Source organism: Corvus cornix, chromosome 9 (genome assembly GCF_000738735.6).
Source record: "Corvus cornix cornix isolate S_Up_H32 chromosome 9, ASM73873v5, whole genome shotgun sequence".
In the NCBI taxonomy this organism is placed as follows: domain Eukaryota; kingdom Metazoa; phylum Chordata; class Aves; order Passeriformes; family Corvidae; genus Corvus; species Corvus cornix.
Window position 1 is genome coordinate 1,211,631 of NC_046339.1, and position 13,071 is coordinate 1,224,701.

The window sequence follows — 13,071 nt, forward strand, 5'->3', positions numbered from 1 at the left end:
GTACTTATCCTGAATAACAGTTTCAGGTTTCCAAGCACAGACTGCAATTGCCAGGAAAAATAAACTTGCATTTTCAGCTCCTTCAGAGCAACTGTAACCAGGGGGATTTTAAAGTGGGGCAACACTAAGAAATGGGGAAATAAAGCTTGTCCAGGGCATCCTGGTGTTTCCCATTTATATCAAGATATATTTAAAGTGCTAAAGGTTGTTGTATGAGTCTTTAATTTACAATTTTTGAAAGCTCTTTTCTTTCCTCTGGGTAGGATTTCTTTCTGTTTACCACAGTGTCTCAAAATGTCTTTTTTTTTTTTCTTGTTCTGTAAAACAAGGTTCCTTAATTGGTCTTAAACTGTTTGAGCAGGTGCTTGCGTGTTCCCTGCTTCAAGGTTAATAATTGGATCACTTGGAAAAGTCTGTTTCCCAATTTGATAAATGGCCTTTCTATTGGATCTGTGTTACATGCTCTGTGTTTTTTAATCTGTCCTGAGTCCTTCATGCCTGGCGAAGGGGTGACATGTTCCACAGCACCCCAGTGCCATGGACCCCACATCAGCATCAGTCATGAATTATTTCTGTAGAGATTGCTGGATTACATCACCTTATTCACTCTCCCTCAGCTTGCCTGCTTCGCTTGGATATGAGTTGTCAGAAACCCACAGAAATAACATTTTTCTGGCACAGGCGATCTCAGATTCATTAATGAAATAACTTGATAAAACACAGCATTTCATTTTCAATGAATACATCAAACCTAACTCAGAAGTACTTTTGCATTTCAGTGGGAGTTCCCACATATCAAATTGCCAGAGTTGGTGTATCTTGAAAGTTGCCAGTAGGGGAAGGTGCTGCTATAGCCGGGGTTCATTTTGCTAATGCGGAGTTTGTCTTTATTTGTTAAAGCAACAACATCATCTGATCTTAAATGTTCCAAGGCAGTAAATGGTTTAAATTGTTTGGATTTCTTATTATTTCTTAGTGTCACTGAGGGTTTTTTAGTTGGACTTGTTTCTTACAATCTGAAGCATTTTCTCTCTTTGTAGATGCCCCGGGAGCAGACAGTGTGCAAATACTGCGGAGTCAGCTACCTGACACTCCACGAGTTTAAGGTGATGGAAGACAAAGTAAAAGCAATGGAGAAGGAGATTAAAGTTTATAAAGGAAGTCTAGAACGGGAGCAAAGGCTTCAGGCAGAATTGCAGGCTCTTCACCATGACCTTGAGCGCTGTCGAGCTGAGAGCGAATCCAAAACAGAAAGGTCAGAGCACATCATCTCCTCTGGTGATCCTCTCCTCTGTGTGGTAGGGAATTTCAGCCCAAAGCAGCTTAAAATACAAATAACATTTGTCTTTCTTTTCTCAGATGGCCCATATACACTGTAATACTTGATTTAAATCATCTTTATAGTATCCTTTGGAAGCAGGTTTAGAATTCCTGCGTAGTTTAGAAGCAATCAACATATTGAAGGTGAAGGAAGGGCCAGAAGGTACTCAGAGGGATTTCCCCTGCACACACTCTCAAAGGGAAATGATAAATATTTCATCTTATCATCTTGTAATAAAACTGTAACATTCCAAGTGAAATGCCACAGGACTGGGAGTTCCACAGTTCTGAAATTTGGGGTTTCTCTCTCCCAGTAAGAATTCTCAGTGATCCCTGGGAAGCTCAGAGTTCACTCTCTGCGGGCTGGTGCAGAATGCTAAAGCAATGAGGAACCGTTTGGGTACTGCTTGGGGCATTTTGCTTCAGAAACAGGAGGTTTCAAATCCTTACAGCTGGGAAGGCCCCAGTTAACGGGGCAGTTTTGTACCTTAAGAATTCCAGTAATGAACGACACATCTCAGAGCCACGTTTGAATTTTCAGGGCACAATTAGAACCTTCGAGTGTGTTCTTTCAGCTCATACTTACAGGGTTTGTGTCCTTTTCCATCCTCATATTTTGGAATCTATTGTTATGGTCCAGTAACTGATTACAGTAGGGCTATAAACAGTTGATGTTTATCATTAACGAGTAAAAGATACTTTAGAAAAATGCCATTTGCTCAAGTTTGCTACTGATGGATCGAGGCCAGAAACTTCTGGGTAATTTCTTGCTCATCTGACTCAAACTGCCAGAAGTTTTTTGTAAGAATGAGTTTCTAATTTTAATTATCAGCTCAGTTTGATTTTTGGGATCCCCAGGAGGGGTGTTCCTTGTGTGACTGACTCACGCCAAGTGATCTAGAGCTGAAGGTGCTCTTGAGATTGGACTGAAATGCTTTGGAAACCTGCTTTTTTTTGGAGAATCATTCAAACACTGCTAAACATTTACTTTGTTAATAGATTTAGTGAGGCTTTTGCTTGCTAATATTACTAATAAAAGATTCATTTTAGAGCACAAGTTCCCACAAAAGAGAACAAAAAGCATTTATCTTGTAAATTACTCATAATGTTTCTTGCAATATCTTTTTCATTAAAATTTAACACCTTCCACCCTCTCCTTCCCAATATTTAATATTTTCTGTGGTTTAATATCTATTTTTAAAGAGTGTGTTTGCTCCTTGTCCCTTTAATGACCCTGGGTGGCAGCTCTGGTGGCAGAATCCAGTGTGTGAGCAAATGCACTGACAGCACCTTCTTCTTGTTGAGGATCATTTGCCAGAGCTAAACTTTAAATTTTCATTGAGCCGACTTTTTGTAGTAAAGCTGGAACAGTTAATAAAATTTTTATCTCTGCACTTTTCCCCCCAAGGCTCCGCTTGATTTAAAAGCTGCTGAAATCAAGTGGAATACTTGCAGTAGGCTTCGGTTCCAGCCATAAATCAACCATTGTGCCTTGTTAAGTAACTTGTCTGAATATTCCTTATCTCCTCCTTGCTGTCCTGGGCCTCTCTGACTACCTTGTGCTTTGGCATAAACTATTCAACATCCAGGGTCTGGCCAGGCTGACAAATCACTGCTCCCAGAAGCCAAACATGCCTTTTTCTTACTTTTATCTCTGCCAGACAAAGGGACTGAATCTCTCTTATCAGTTGCAGACTGTTTCAGTTTTCTGCTCCCTCTAGGTTCAAGTAATCCTATTTGTACCTGTGGTTAACCTTGAAAGCCACCTGGGAGTTTACCCATCCTCTCCTTTGGGATCCTGGCAAGAGAAGGGGAATTAACTGCACTGATTGCACTCAGCTGTTCAACCTGATTCTGTGTTAAAATCACTTCAGTCGTGATAAGCAATTGAATTATTATTAATTTAATTAGCAAAGTTCTTGCCACGTCCAGTATAGGAAATGGAAAGTAGGTGTAAATGCCAGAGATGTCCTCAAGTGCCACATCCACACATATCTTGGGCACTGCCAGGGGTGGTGACTTCATCACTTTCTGAAGTGAAAATGAGCAGCTCCTGGCTGTGAAATGAAAATGAGCAGCTCCTGGCTCTGGGCAGCTCCCAAAGTTTCATGGAAGTGAAAATACTGTGGTGGAGCTTTTTTTGGACAGTGTGTTCCAGGCTCCTCAGTGCATCCTGTCCTTGCTGCCAGTGCTCCTCCATCCCACAGGGGTCCTGTGCCAGGGAGTGCAAGGGTTATTTCTTGTGATTATTTCTTGTGGTGTGAAACAACACGGGAGTGGCTCCTCATTGCTTTGGGACAATGAGGGCGTTTGCAGCTCCTGCTGGATTTCCTCGTGCTATTCTTCTCCTGTCAGCACTGGGAGTGAACGTGTCCTAACCCACCTCCCACGATTCCTCCTGTATTCCCCAGGAACACGTGCTGGATGCAGGGATGGGCTGTGAACTGTAGGACAGGGGATGAGATCGCTGTGTTCCCACCATTCTCTAAATGCCAGCCCTTAATGATCCATTGAACTTTTCCTTTTTGCTAAAAAGCCTCAAAATAACGTGTTTATTTCCCTTCCTTCTGATGGTGACAGTGAAGTGCAACTTTCTTGCCTTTTCCACCGGTTCTCTTGTGTGTGACTGACCAGGACATGCTGAAAACATCCCTTTAATGTCAGCTCTGGAATGGAAAGAGGAAGAAAATGTATCTCTCCTTATTTACCAGTTTCTTTTTAAGCCAAAAGATCTTCAAATACTGCCCATTCTAAAACAAGAATGGAAAATGAGCATCTGGCTTTCCCTGATTCCGAGAGTCTGGATTTGTTATTGGTCAGTGATAAATCACTGCTTTTTTCCTCATCTGCAAACACAGATTTGAATTCCTGTAGCTGTTAAGGGGATGGACATTTCCTTGTGAGTGGCAACACTTCTGCTCCCAACCACAATCCAACAGATTTTATTCTCTCCCCTCCTGCTCTCCACCTCCTGGAAATTTGCAGGTAGCAATGGGTAAAATTTCCTAAAAATGTAATGCCAGAAATGTCTTAATTTTTTTTTTTTGTGTTCCAGTGATCACAATTGAGCCCCAAAATCTTGCTTTTTAATCCCCAGATGTTCAGTTCTGATTTTGTCAGAGCTCTGCAGACCCAGGTTTCTTAACCAGACTAATATTTTTTTAAATGTGCATTTTGATGCTGATCTATGTGATAACAGTAACTAATGCACTGTCATAGTTTGGTTTAATTTTTATATATATTTTTAGTATGAATCAATCTCATTCCCTTCTGCTGCTTAAAATTGAAGCCAAAGCTGATGTAGAGCTTCTGTGAGCCTTTGGTTTTGTAAAATACTTGTCTATTCAAATATTATTTATTTACTTGTGGCAATGAGTCACTAGTAGACAAATAGATCATTTTCTCTGCGTGAAGAGTAAGTGTTGAAAGCTTAAGCAGGGGCTGGTTTAAACAGTTGCTTGTCACTGGAGTTGTATTTTTGGGGCTGGAAGGCTGCTTTAGGATGGTTATCTACAGAAAACAGCTGGGGCTGATGTGCTGTGTGGGATTCTTCCCTCACATGTACCACAGGAAGGGAATTGGATTCAGCTCTTTTATTCCCGTGCAGTTCCATTCATTTCCTGACAATTACGGCAGTAAGTGCTGAACTGTTGAAAGAGCAGTGTTTAAACTGTGTTTATTTACACTGTGGGAGCTGTGCCTGAAAAACAAACCGGTGCTGTAATGAAAAGTTCCCAAGGTAAATGTTAGAGGCGAAGAACGCCGTGAGGGGATGGTTCTGGAGGTGTTTGCTGTGCCTGAGGCCAGGGAGAGGACTGGGAAAGCTGAAACCAAAGTTGGAGGCTGATTATTGATGCAAACAATTCTGATTATTGTATTTACATCTATAGGATAAAAACCCTAACAGTGGAACTTAAAACCAAGCAGGAGGAGATGAAAACCGTGAAAGCTGATCTGCAGTATTTCCAGGAGGAGAAGGAAGCTGCCTACAAGCAGTCACAGGTCCTCAGGTGAGAACCCAAAAAGAAATGCTGATGTTGGAAATGCTCTATTTCTTACATATATATTGTTTATAAAGATTCACCAGAAACCTAGTTAAACATGATTACTCTGATTTCTCAATGAAAAATGATTGTACAATTTCCTGTCCAGTTTTCTTCATTTATGCATAAAAGCTCTAAATATTTAGATGGTGAAACTTATTATACATACATTCAATACACAGCACCTTTCAAACACTGAATTATTGTAACCCAATGCAGTATAAATTATCAGAGAATGGGAAAGGAGTTGTCAAGCTTTGTCTAATTCTCAAGTTTTATTTATAAAATAATTTATAAATATATGTTGGGGTCCCTCCCCTGCCATGTAGCCTGGGAGATACCATGAATCTGTCCATATATACTTCGTTTTCCATGGGACTCCTGGTTTGAAATATACTTGTTGCAGTAATCCCCGCTGCAACAAATACACATCTGGTGTTTTTTCTCTCTTGCAGAAATACCTTGGAACACCACTGCTCCACTCTGAACAAGGCTGTCTCACTGTTCCCTTTCATTAGAAGTGAATTAGACAGTGTTAAAGAGGTCATCTCCACCAACCTGGAGAACTTTGCTGCCATGAAGGAAGAAATTTCTCTGCAAATAAAAGCCATGAGCAAAGAAGCTCTGACAGGTAAAGCATCTTGCAACCATTTTGGGCAAGAGAAAATAGGATACTCCAGGGTGATGGTCCAGCATCCTGCTGGGAGCTGCTGGAGTGTCCTGCAGTGCTGCCTCCCAAACTGGGCAGGCTGTACCCCTTCACTTGGCCAGGGAGCCACGAGCAAACCCACACCCAACATCAGCAGCTACTCCCCCCTGCCGTTTCTGAGTAAGAACAAACTTTGCCAGATACAGCCTTCCTTATCTGAGGGGTCTCTGGGCCTGGAGGGGGCACGGAGCAGCCCCTGGGTGGGGATCATTCCCTTGGCCCCCAGCCTGCTTCCTGCTCCAACAAGGGCAGCCTTCAGGGAAAGGGGAGCTGGGAGCGAGGCACAACCGAGGGCTTGTTCAGGAGAGGTCGTGCCCGGCCTCAGGCTGAAACTCAGACTGATCCTTGAATGCCACTTGTGCTGTGCCTCAGCTGAGATTGGTTTCACTCAAGAGAGTGTGCAGTGCTGCAGTTACAGACTGCAACATCCAGAGCTTCCCCACTGGCCCTGTGCCTACTTCTACAGCTTTACAGGCCTTTAGACATATTCCCTTCCTTGTAGTTGTTCAGTGTGGATGAGTGGATTGAGCTGCTGTTTCATAGAATCAGAAAATCACAGAATATCCTGAGTTGGAGGGGATCCACAAGCATCAAGTCCAGCTCCCGGCCATGCACAGGACACCCCAAAGATCCCACTGTTGACCAAATTAACCTCTGGGGATCGGTTTGGTCAGGGTTATCAGGCAGTAAAGAAGGAGGTGAGCTGATGTCATGCTTTCCTTCCTTGGAGAAGGGCTTTGAGGGCAGGGTGGGGGATGTGCATCTCCCACCTCCCTCTGTCCCTGTGAGTTCCGGTGCAAATCCACAGCTCCAGTGAAACCTGTGTGCAGGGAGCAGCTCAGGAATCCCAGAGCTGTCTGACACAACAGCTGCCCGGTGGGACATGAGCAGGGAATTTTCAATGATTGCTTTGTTCCCACTGGAAGGACTCCGGGGGCAGCTGTGCCTGGAGTGGCACGAACCCACTGAGGCAGCACCAGCAGGGAGCTGGGGGCCCTGGGCCCCAAAGGGCTCCTGCCTGCTGGAGATAAGTGTGACCAGAACATCCCTCCCTGTTATTCACTCTTTGTGAGACCAGTGGATTGAAGTGTCAATTGAAGGTTCATGTGTCCTGAGGATTCCCCTCTTCCTGGGCTCATTCCCTGTCTGCTTCTGGCTGAAGGGAATGGCAGCACATGTCCCTGCAGGCATCTTCAGCATCAGAGGGATGCACACATTTCAAAGCTTCTTTTCTGGAGTATTCCTTGTTCTGTTTGCTGTAGTACTCCAAATACACAGAGCACCTGTATGGATGCAGGAGTGGAGCCTTTCTTACACAGGCTGTGTATCTCTCATCCAACATATCCCACTTCAGACTAGTGCCACACCAGGAATATCACATCCATCCTCAAATCCAGCTTTCTAAATCAGAACAATTTAGCCCCACTTACTTTTGTTGGCCTATGAATGCCAGTTAAAAGCTTTCATGTTCTGTTGTATTGCTTTTTCATTATTAACATAAAATAGCAACAGTCTACACGGATTTGTTTTGCCTCCTCAGAAATACCCAAATTGAACCAAAGATTGGCAAAATCCCAGCGGGAGAACGAGTGTCTCCAGGAGAAGGTCAAACACCTCACTGGAGTGGCTGACACAGTCGAGCTGAAAACTCAACAGCTCCAAACTTCCCTTCAGCAGGTGAACGAGCTCCAGAGCCGGTGCCGTGAGCTACAGAAGGAAACTCTGGGTAAGAGAAGTTTTTATCCTTTCTAGCAAAAAATCCGAGGAAAAAAATGCAGAAAAAAATGTTTTTAAAAGCACCAAAGTGGTGGTTGTTAGTGTGAAAAGACTCAATAGGCCTGAATAAAAGGTGGGTGTTGTGCAGTCAGAAGGAGGGACTGTCATTCCAGGGAGTCTGGAACCCTGCTGGCAGCACCAGGCAGCTGGCAGGGAGGGCACATGAAGGAAAAGAGGAAAGTGATGAAGGTGGTGGAATACAATCCTGCTGTGAATTGTCCATCTTAGGTAGAACATTAGGGACAAGGCTCTGAGGGTAAAATTCAAAGAATTTGTCTCATTTTGAGGGCAGGACCAGGAAGGACTTCTGGCTCTCAGAACAGGACTCAAAAGCAGGCCAGGCCCTTTTCTCTGAGAGTCACTGAACAGGAGACTCTCTAATGATCCACCCTTGATTGTGTCTCAGGAAGCAGAGAATGCTCTTGAAAAGGGTGAGAGCAGTGACAGCACTTAAAATGATATCCTGGGAGCTCTGTGCAGAGAATAACTCACTACAGAAGGGTTATTTATATTGGTATCTCTTGGATCTCTTTTTCCTTGCGCTCACAGCCCTGGCTCAGAGGTCTTTTAAGACCCTGGGAACACGTTTGAGGTTGTGCTGTTCAGGCATGGTTTGGAGTCCCCAGGCTGGCACAGCAATCCCCATCTGCCTTGTGCTGAGTGTGGGCACACATGGAAAGGAGCAGCAGGTCACAGTGGTGGGCATGGTGGGGGAACTTCACTGGTTCTCCAGAACCAGTGAGAACAGCAGATGTGAGATCCCATCCACCGAGTTACCAACCCCTGGTGCTGAGGATGTGCACTGTTATCTATTCTTATATTGTAATAATATAATAATATCTTATATATTAATATCGAATTGGTTTATTTTTATAACAATACTGCCAAAGAGCTCCAGCAAAGACATCTTCTGTCTTTGTAGAAATAATAAGAAGCAGTGGACATAAAATCTCATCAGATGATCTCTCACACTGAAATAAGTGAGTTAGCATCATAACATCAAACAGTTGTATTGTTATATTTATGCTGATACAAAAGCTGCCCTTGGCTCGAGTTCCCTTTTCCCCTCTGTTTACTCCAGAGGTTCCTGCAAACAGCAAGTTCTGGGTTTGTTCATGAACATGGCAAGCAAACACTTTCATTTTCAGCTTTGCCCCCCTTTAACTCCATGCAGAATTGCCTTGTTCTTCTCTTAAAAGAGAAGTTTTTGCATTCTCTATTTTATTTTGGTTTTTTGAGATTATTCAATGTGTTCTACATTTTTGGGGGGCCTGCATGTATTTTTGGCCTCCTGGATCTTCTCAAAACCTGCATTTGCTTCCCTAAATTGGCATGTTGCATCAGCCCATCACAACTAATTATCACAGAATCCTGGCATGGTTTGGGTTGGGAGGGACCTTAAAGCTCATCCATTCCCACCCCCTGCCATGGGCAGGGACACCTTCCACTATCCCAGGTTGAAAATTTGCAGTGAAATATAAAATAACAGAGATTTTATGGAGAAAACACAGCTAAAACATCATGTATGGCATTCATACAGAATATTAGGACCCTGCAAAATCTTAATGATGAGTAAAAATACCATCTAAGCTGGTTGATGTTTTATGTGAGACATTTTTAAATGTATTAATAAAAACGTAGCAGTCACTTGCTAATAAATCAGTTATTAAGAAGCAGTAAAACGTTTGATTTGGGTATCCAGAAGGAGGTTTCAAGGCAGGAAAGCTGCTGGCTCAGGCATTTGGATTCTACCCTTCCTGAATGGATCAGTAAAACACAAATCCAGGAGGATTTGAAGGGGTCTGGCTCTCGGGAACACGTTGCTGGAGATAAAAATGGTTCTCTTTGAAATACCAAACATGATTTTGCTCATGAAACAAGCATTAAATATGAAATGAGTTTCCCATTGAGTTAAAATAAATGAGTGGGAACAAACATCTTCCTGGAAATCAGTCCCAGGGAGTGGATTTGCACTGTCCAAAGTCAGGGTGTAGGAAATCAGCCACATCCAGAGTGTCCATGCTTTGGGGGGAGCTTGGGGGTTTGCTTTATTTCGCTTTTTTCCCTCCCACAAATTACTCCAACATCCCTCTTTGGTACTGAAATAGTTTGACACTCCAGCAACAATAAAAACTACCAGGATTTGTGATTTCTGTGTCTTTAAAGGATTTTCCTTTCTGTAACCAGTATTTTGAGGATTTTTCTGTTGCGTATTTCTCACAGAATTGTAAAGTTGGGATTATTTCCCATCATAGCAGGCATTTGCAAGAGCAGGAACCAAGCAGTTGTTTCTCCTGTTGTTTTTTGTTCTCGTGCTTGGTGTGACTCTCTGAAGATTCCCTTTGTAGGGGATTTGTGGGATCAGTTTGATTGCTGGGTTCAAGCCACTTTTCAGCCTCGTGGGGCATCACCCAGTTAGAGGGAGGTGACAGGTCTGGACAAATGCTCAACACAGGGCGAGGTCTGCAGCATAATTGTCTAATCAAACAGACTCCCCAGATTAAAAATCAATAATGGTGATAATGTGTCTGTTCTTGGTGCTGGGAGCAGCAGGGCTGCAGTAGCACATGCTCCTAAAAGATTTCTGCTTTCATTTTATTACCAGCCAAATCCTTTACTTAATCACAGATAAAGAATCATTTTTCTTCCCCAAGTCCTTGTGGTTTTTCTTTAGCCCATCACAGCTCTGGCCTTGCTCTGGGCGGGTTGAAATTGCTGGTGATGCTCACGAAATCTGAATTTTCAGTCTTTTGCTGCTCCTGCTCCATAGGCTACTTCAGCCCCTAAACAGAAACTTCGTGGTGTGCTGCCATAGTGAGGCTGATGGGAGATGATGGAAAACTGCAGGCAGCTGGAGGAGCTGGGGGGCTGGAGAGGGGAATGTTAGCACTCCTCATGGAAAGGAGGTGTTTTCATCTCCTGAAGTGTATTTAGTGGCACTTTAAAGACCACTTGGAAGAGCTTTGAAAATGCAAAGGGGGAATAGTTTCCTGCAGTTTTAGGTAGGCTGCAGTTCAAACAGCCCCTGTTCATGCTACAAGTGCTGTTGAAATGTATTTTTTTACGAATTCCAGCTGCGGTGGGAAGGCTTGGAAGGGTGAGAGCTGGGGAATGCAGGGCTGCTGTTGGAGCAGAGTGTGACGAGGCAATGGCTCATTAGTGCTTTTCAGCAGGCTGAGTGCAGGAGGAGGCACAAGAATGGATGGAAAACAGTCCCAGTTCCCTGCCACGAGGGGTTGGGATCAGGCTGCTTCGGAGTGTGACTTAGAGAAGGTCCACACTTTGCTTCTGGAGGAAAAGCAGGAAGCCAGGTTCTCCTGTGGAGCCAGGCTGGGAAAAGGGAAGGCTCCAGGGAGAGCTCAGAGCTCCCTCCAGGGCCTAAAGGGGCTCCAGGAGAGCTGGAGAGGGACTGGGGACAAGGCATGGAGGGACAGGACACAGGGAATGGCTTCCCAGTGCCAGAGGGCAGGGCTGGATGGGATATTGGGAAGGAATTGTTCCCTGGGAGGGTGGGCAGGCCCTGGCACAGGGTGCCCAGAGCAGCTGTGGCTGCCCCTGGATCCCTGGCAGTGCCCAAGGCCAGGCTGGACATTGGGGCTGGGAGCAGCCTGGCACAGTGGGAGGTGTCCCTGCCCATAGCAGGGGTGGCACTGGGTGGGCTTTGAGGTCCCTTCCAACCCAAACCATAATTCCCATAATTCTATGTTAAAGGACATGTCTTTATTGTATTTTGTTTTGTCTGCTTGGCCTAAACACTGAGGGTAAAAAATTGTCTCCAAGGAAAATTAAGGTCAGAATCTCTTTTTTTTTTCCTGTTCAGTTTTCCCAGCCAGTAAGTAAGGACAGTATTTCAAAGCAATTTTAATGTGTAGGAGAAGCAGGTCTGTAGGAATTTTGACATATCCCAAATAGCTTGGCTTCAAAAAGGCAGGAATACAGGCAGAAAAATTCAGGCTTTAGACCCAATCCTTTGATGCTGGAGTGTGAACTCTGGCCATGGGTGAGCAAATCCAATCCTTCTGAATGCAGGAGTGCTTGTAATGTGTCACTGGGGGACTGGGAGGGGAGCAGGCTTTGCCAAGATAACATTTGTTCCCTTCTTTAAAGATTTTTTAAGGTCTTGGAGATTGTCATGTTTGCATGGTTGCAGTTGTTGGTTTATTCTGTTGAGGGCACCGAGGCTGCCCTTGATTTGTGTCACTCAAAACTATTTAGAATCTGGTCCCTTTTTCTGCTTTTTCTCTGCTGGTTTTCTCTATGAAGGTAAAAGAATTGAGCAGAGGGCCAGAAAGCCCAGCCTGGCAGTGGTCAGCAACATGTGCTGGGGGAGATAAGCCCCAGTCCCTCCTTTCCTGGCACATCCTCCTGGTTCCTGGCAGCTTTCAGTGATTTGGACACTTCCTGATGGCACTGGTGAGGTCTCCAGAAGGATGTAAATCTGGAGTCCATCCCTGGGCTCCTTCCAGACTTTTGTGAGTCACAAATAAAAAGAAGGACTTTCTTGTACAGACAAAAAAAAATATCTTAGAGAACACAGTACATGAAATATTATAAATACAAATAATTAGTTCTGTTCTGTGCAGGGACTTGGGGTGTTACTTCACTTCTTTGGTCTCCTTAGAAACACGTGGTGAGGCCACGTTTTCCTGCTCTGACACAGTAATTTTTCATGGATGTATTTCATATTTCTCACAGATTGTCTGCTATGCTCTTTAAATAAATGTACTGGAAACTGTGTTAAGTGTACATCTGAATTTGGGCTGGCAATAATGCTCTGAGAAAAATGAAATATTTTTGCCCCTTTTGACACAGCTCATTGGCCAAACTCAGGGTCCATACAAGGGGTGTTATTTAGTAGGTTTTAAATAATTGCTGCAACCTCCTGTTGCCCAGAATACCACAGAAATCCAGCAAGAGGGGCTGGGTTCCAGTCTGCCTTGGCCAGGGATCTGTGAGCTCTCTATTCCACTTCCTCGACCATCTTCCAGGTTTGAGCTTCCAATATTTTCCAGGCTGATCCCTGATGGCTGAGAGAGGACCCAAAAGCCTGGGAGTGCCTAGAGCAGAGAGGAAGGTGGAGGATCCAAACCCTCCTGGGAGATGGCAGATGGCTTTGAGCCTCAGGCAGTGTCCCAGGCCAGGCTGGACATTGGGGCTTGGAGCAGCCTGGGACCCTGCCCATGACAAGGGTGGCACTGGAGAGGCTTTAAGGACCCTCCCAAC

At 44.3% G+C, this 13,071-nt stretch overlaps 1 protein-coding gene across 8 annotated transcripts in view; it reads left to right on the plus strand.

Annotated features, from left to right (window-relative positions):
• LEKR1 (leucine, glutamate and lysine rich 1) overlaps positions 1 to 13,071 on the plus strand; it is a 35,636-nt gene that overhangs the window by 7,523 nt on the left and 15,042 nt on the right. For 7 of the 8 annotated variants that reach the window (XM_010397445.3, XM_019284721.2, XM_019284719.2 and 4 more), the window contains 4 exons: positions 1,041 to 1,255; positions 5,211 to 5,330; positions 5,819 to 5,994; positions 7,613 to 7,798. In XM_010397445.3, the coding sequence (XP_010395747.2) occupies positions 1,041 to 1,255; positions 5,211 to 5,330; positions 5,819 to 5,994; positions 7,613 to 7,798 (697 nt within the window). Of the gene's footprint in view, positions 1 to 1,040; positions 1,256 to 3,376; positions 4,306 to 5,210; positions 5,331 to 5,818; positions 5,995 to 7,612; positions 7,799 to 13,071 lie in introns of those variants that run through there. The other variant, XM_019284723.2, reaches the window with a different exon arrangement.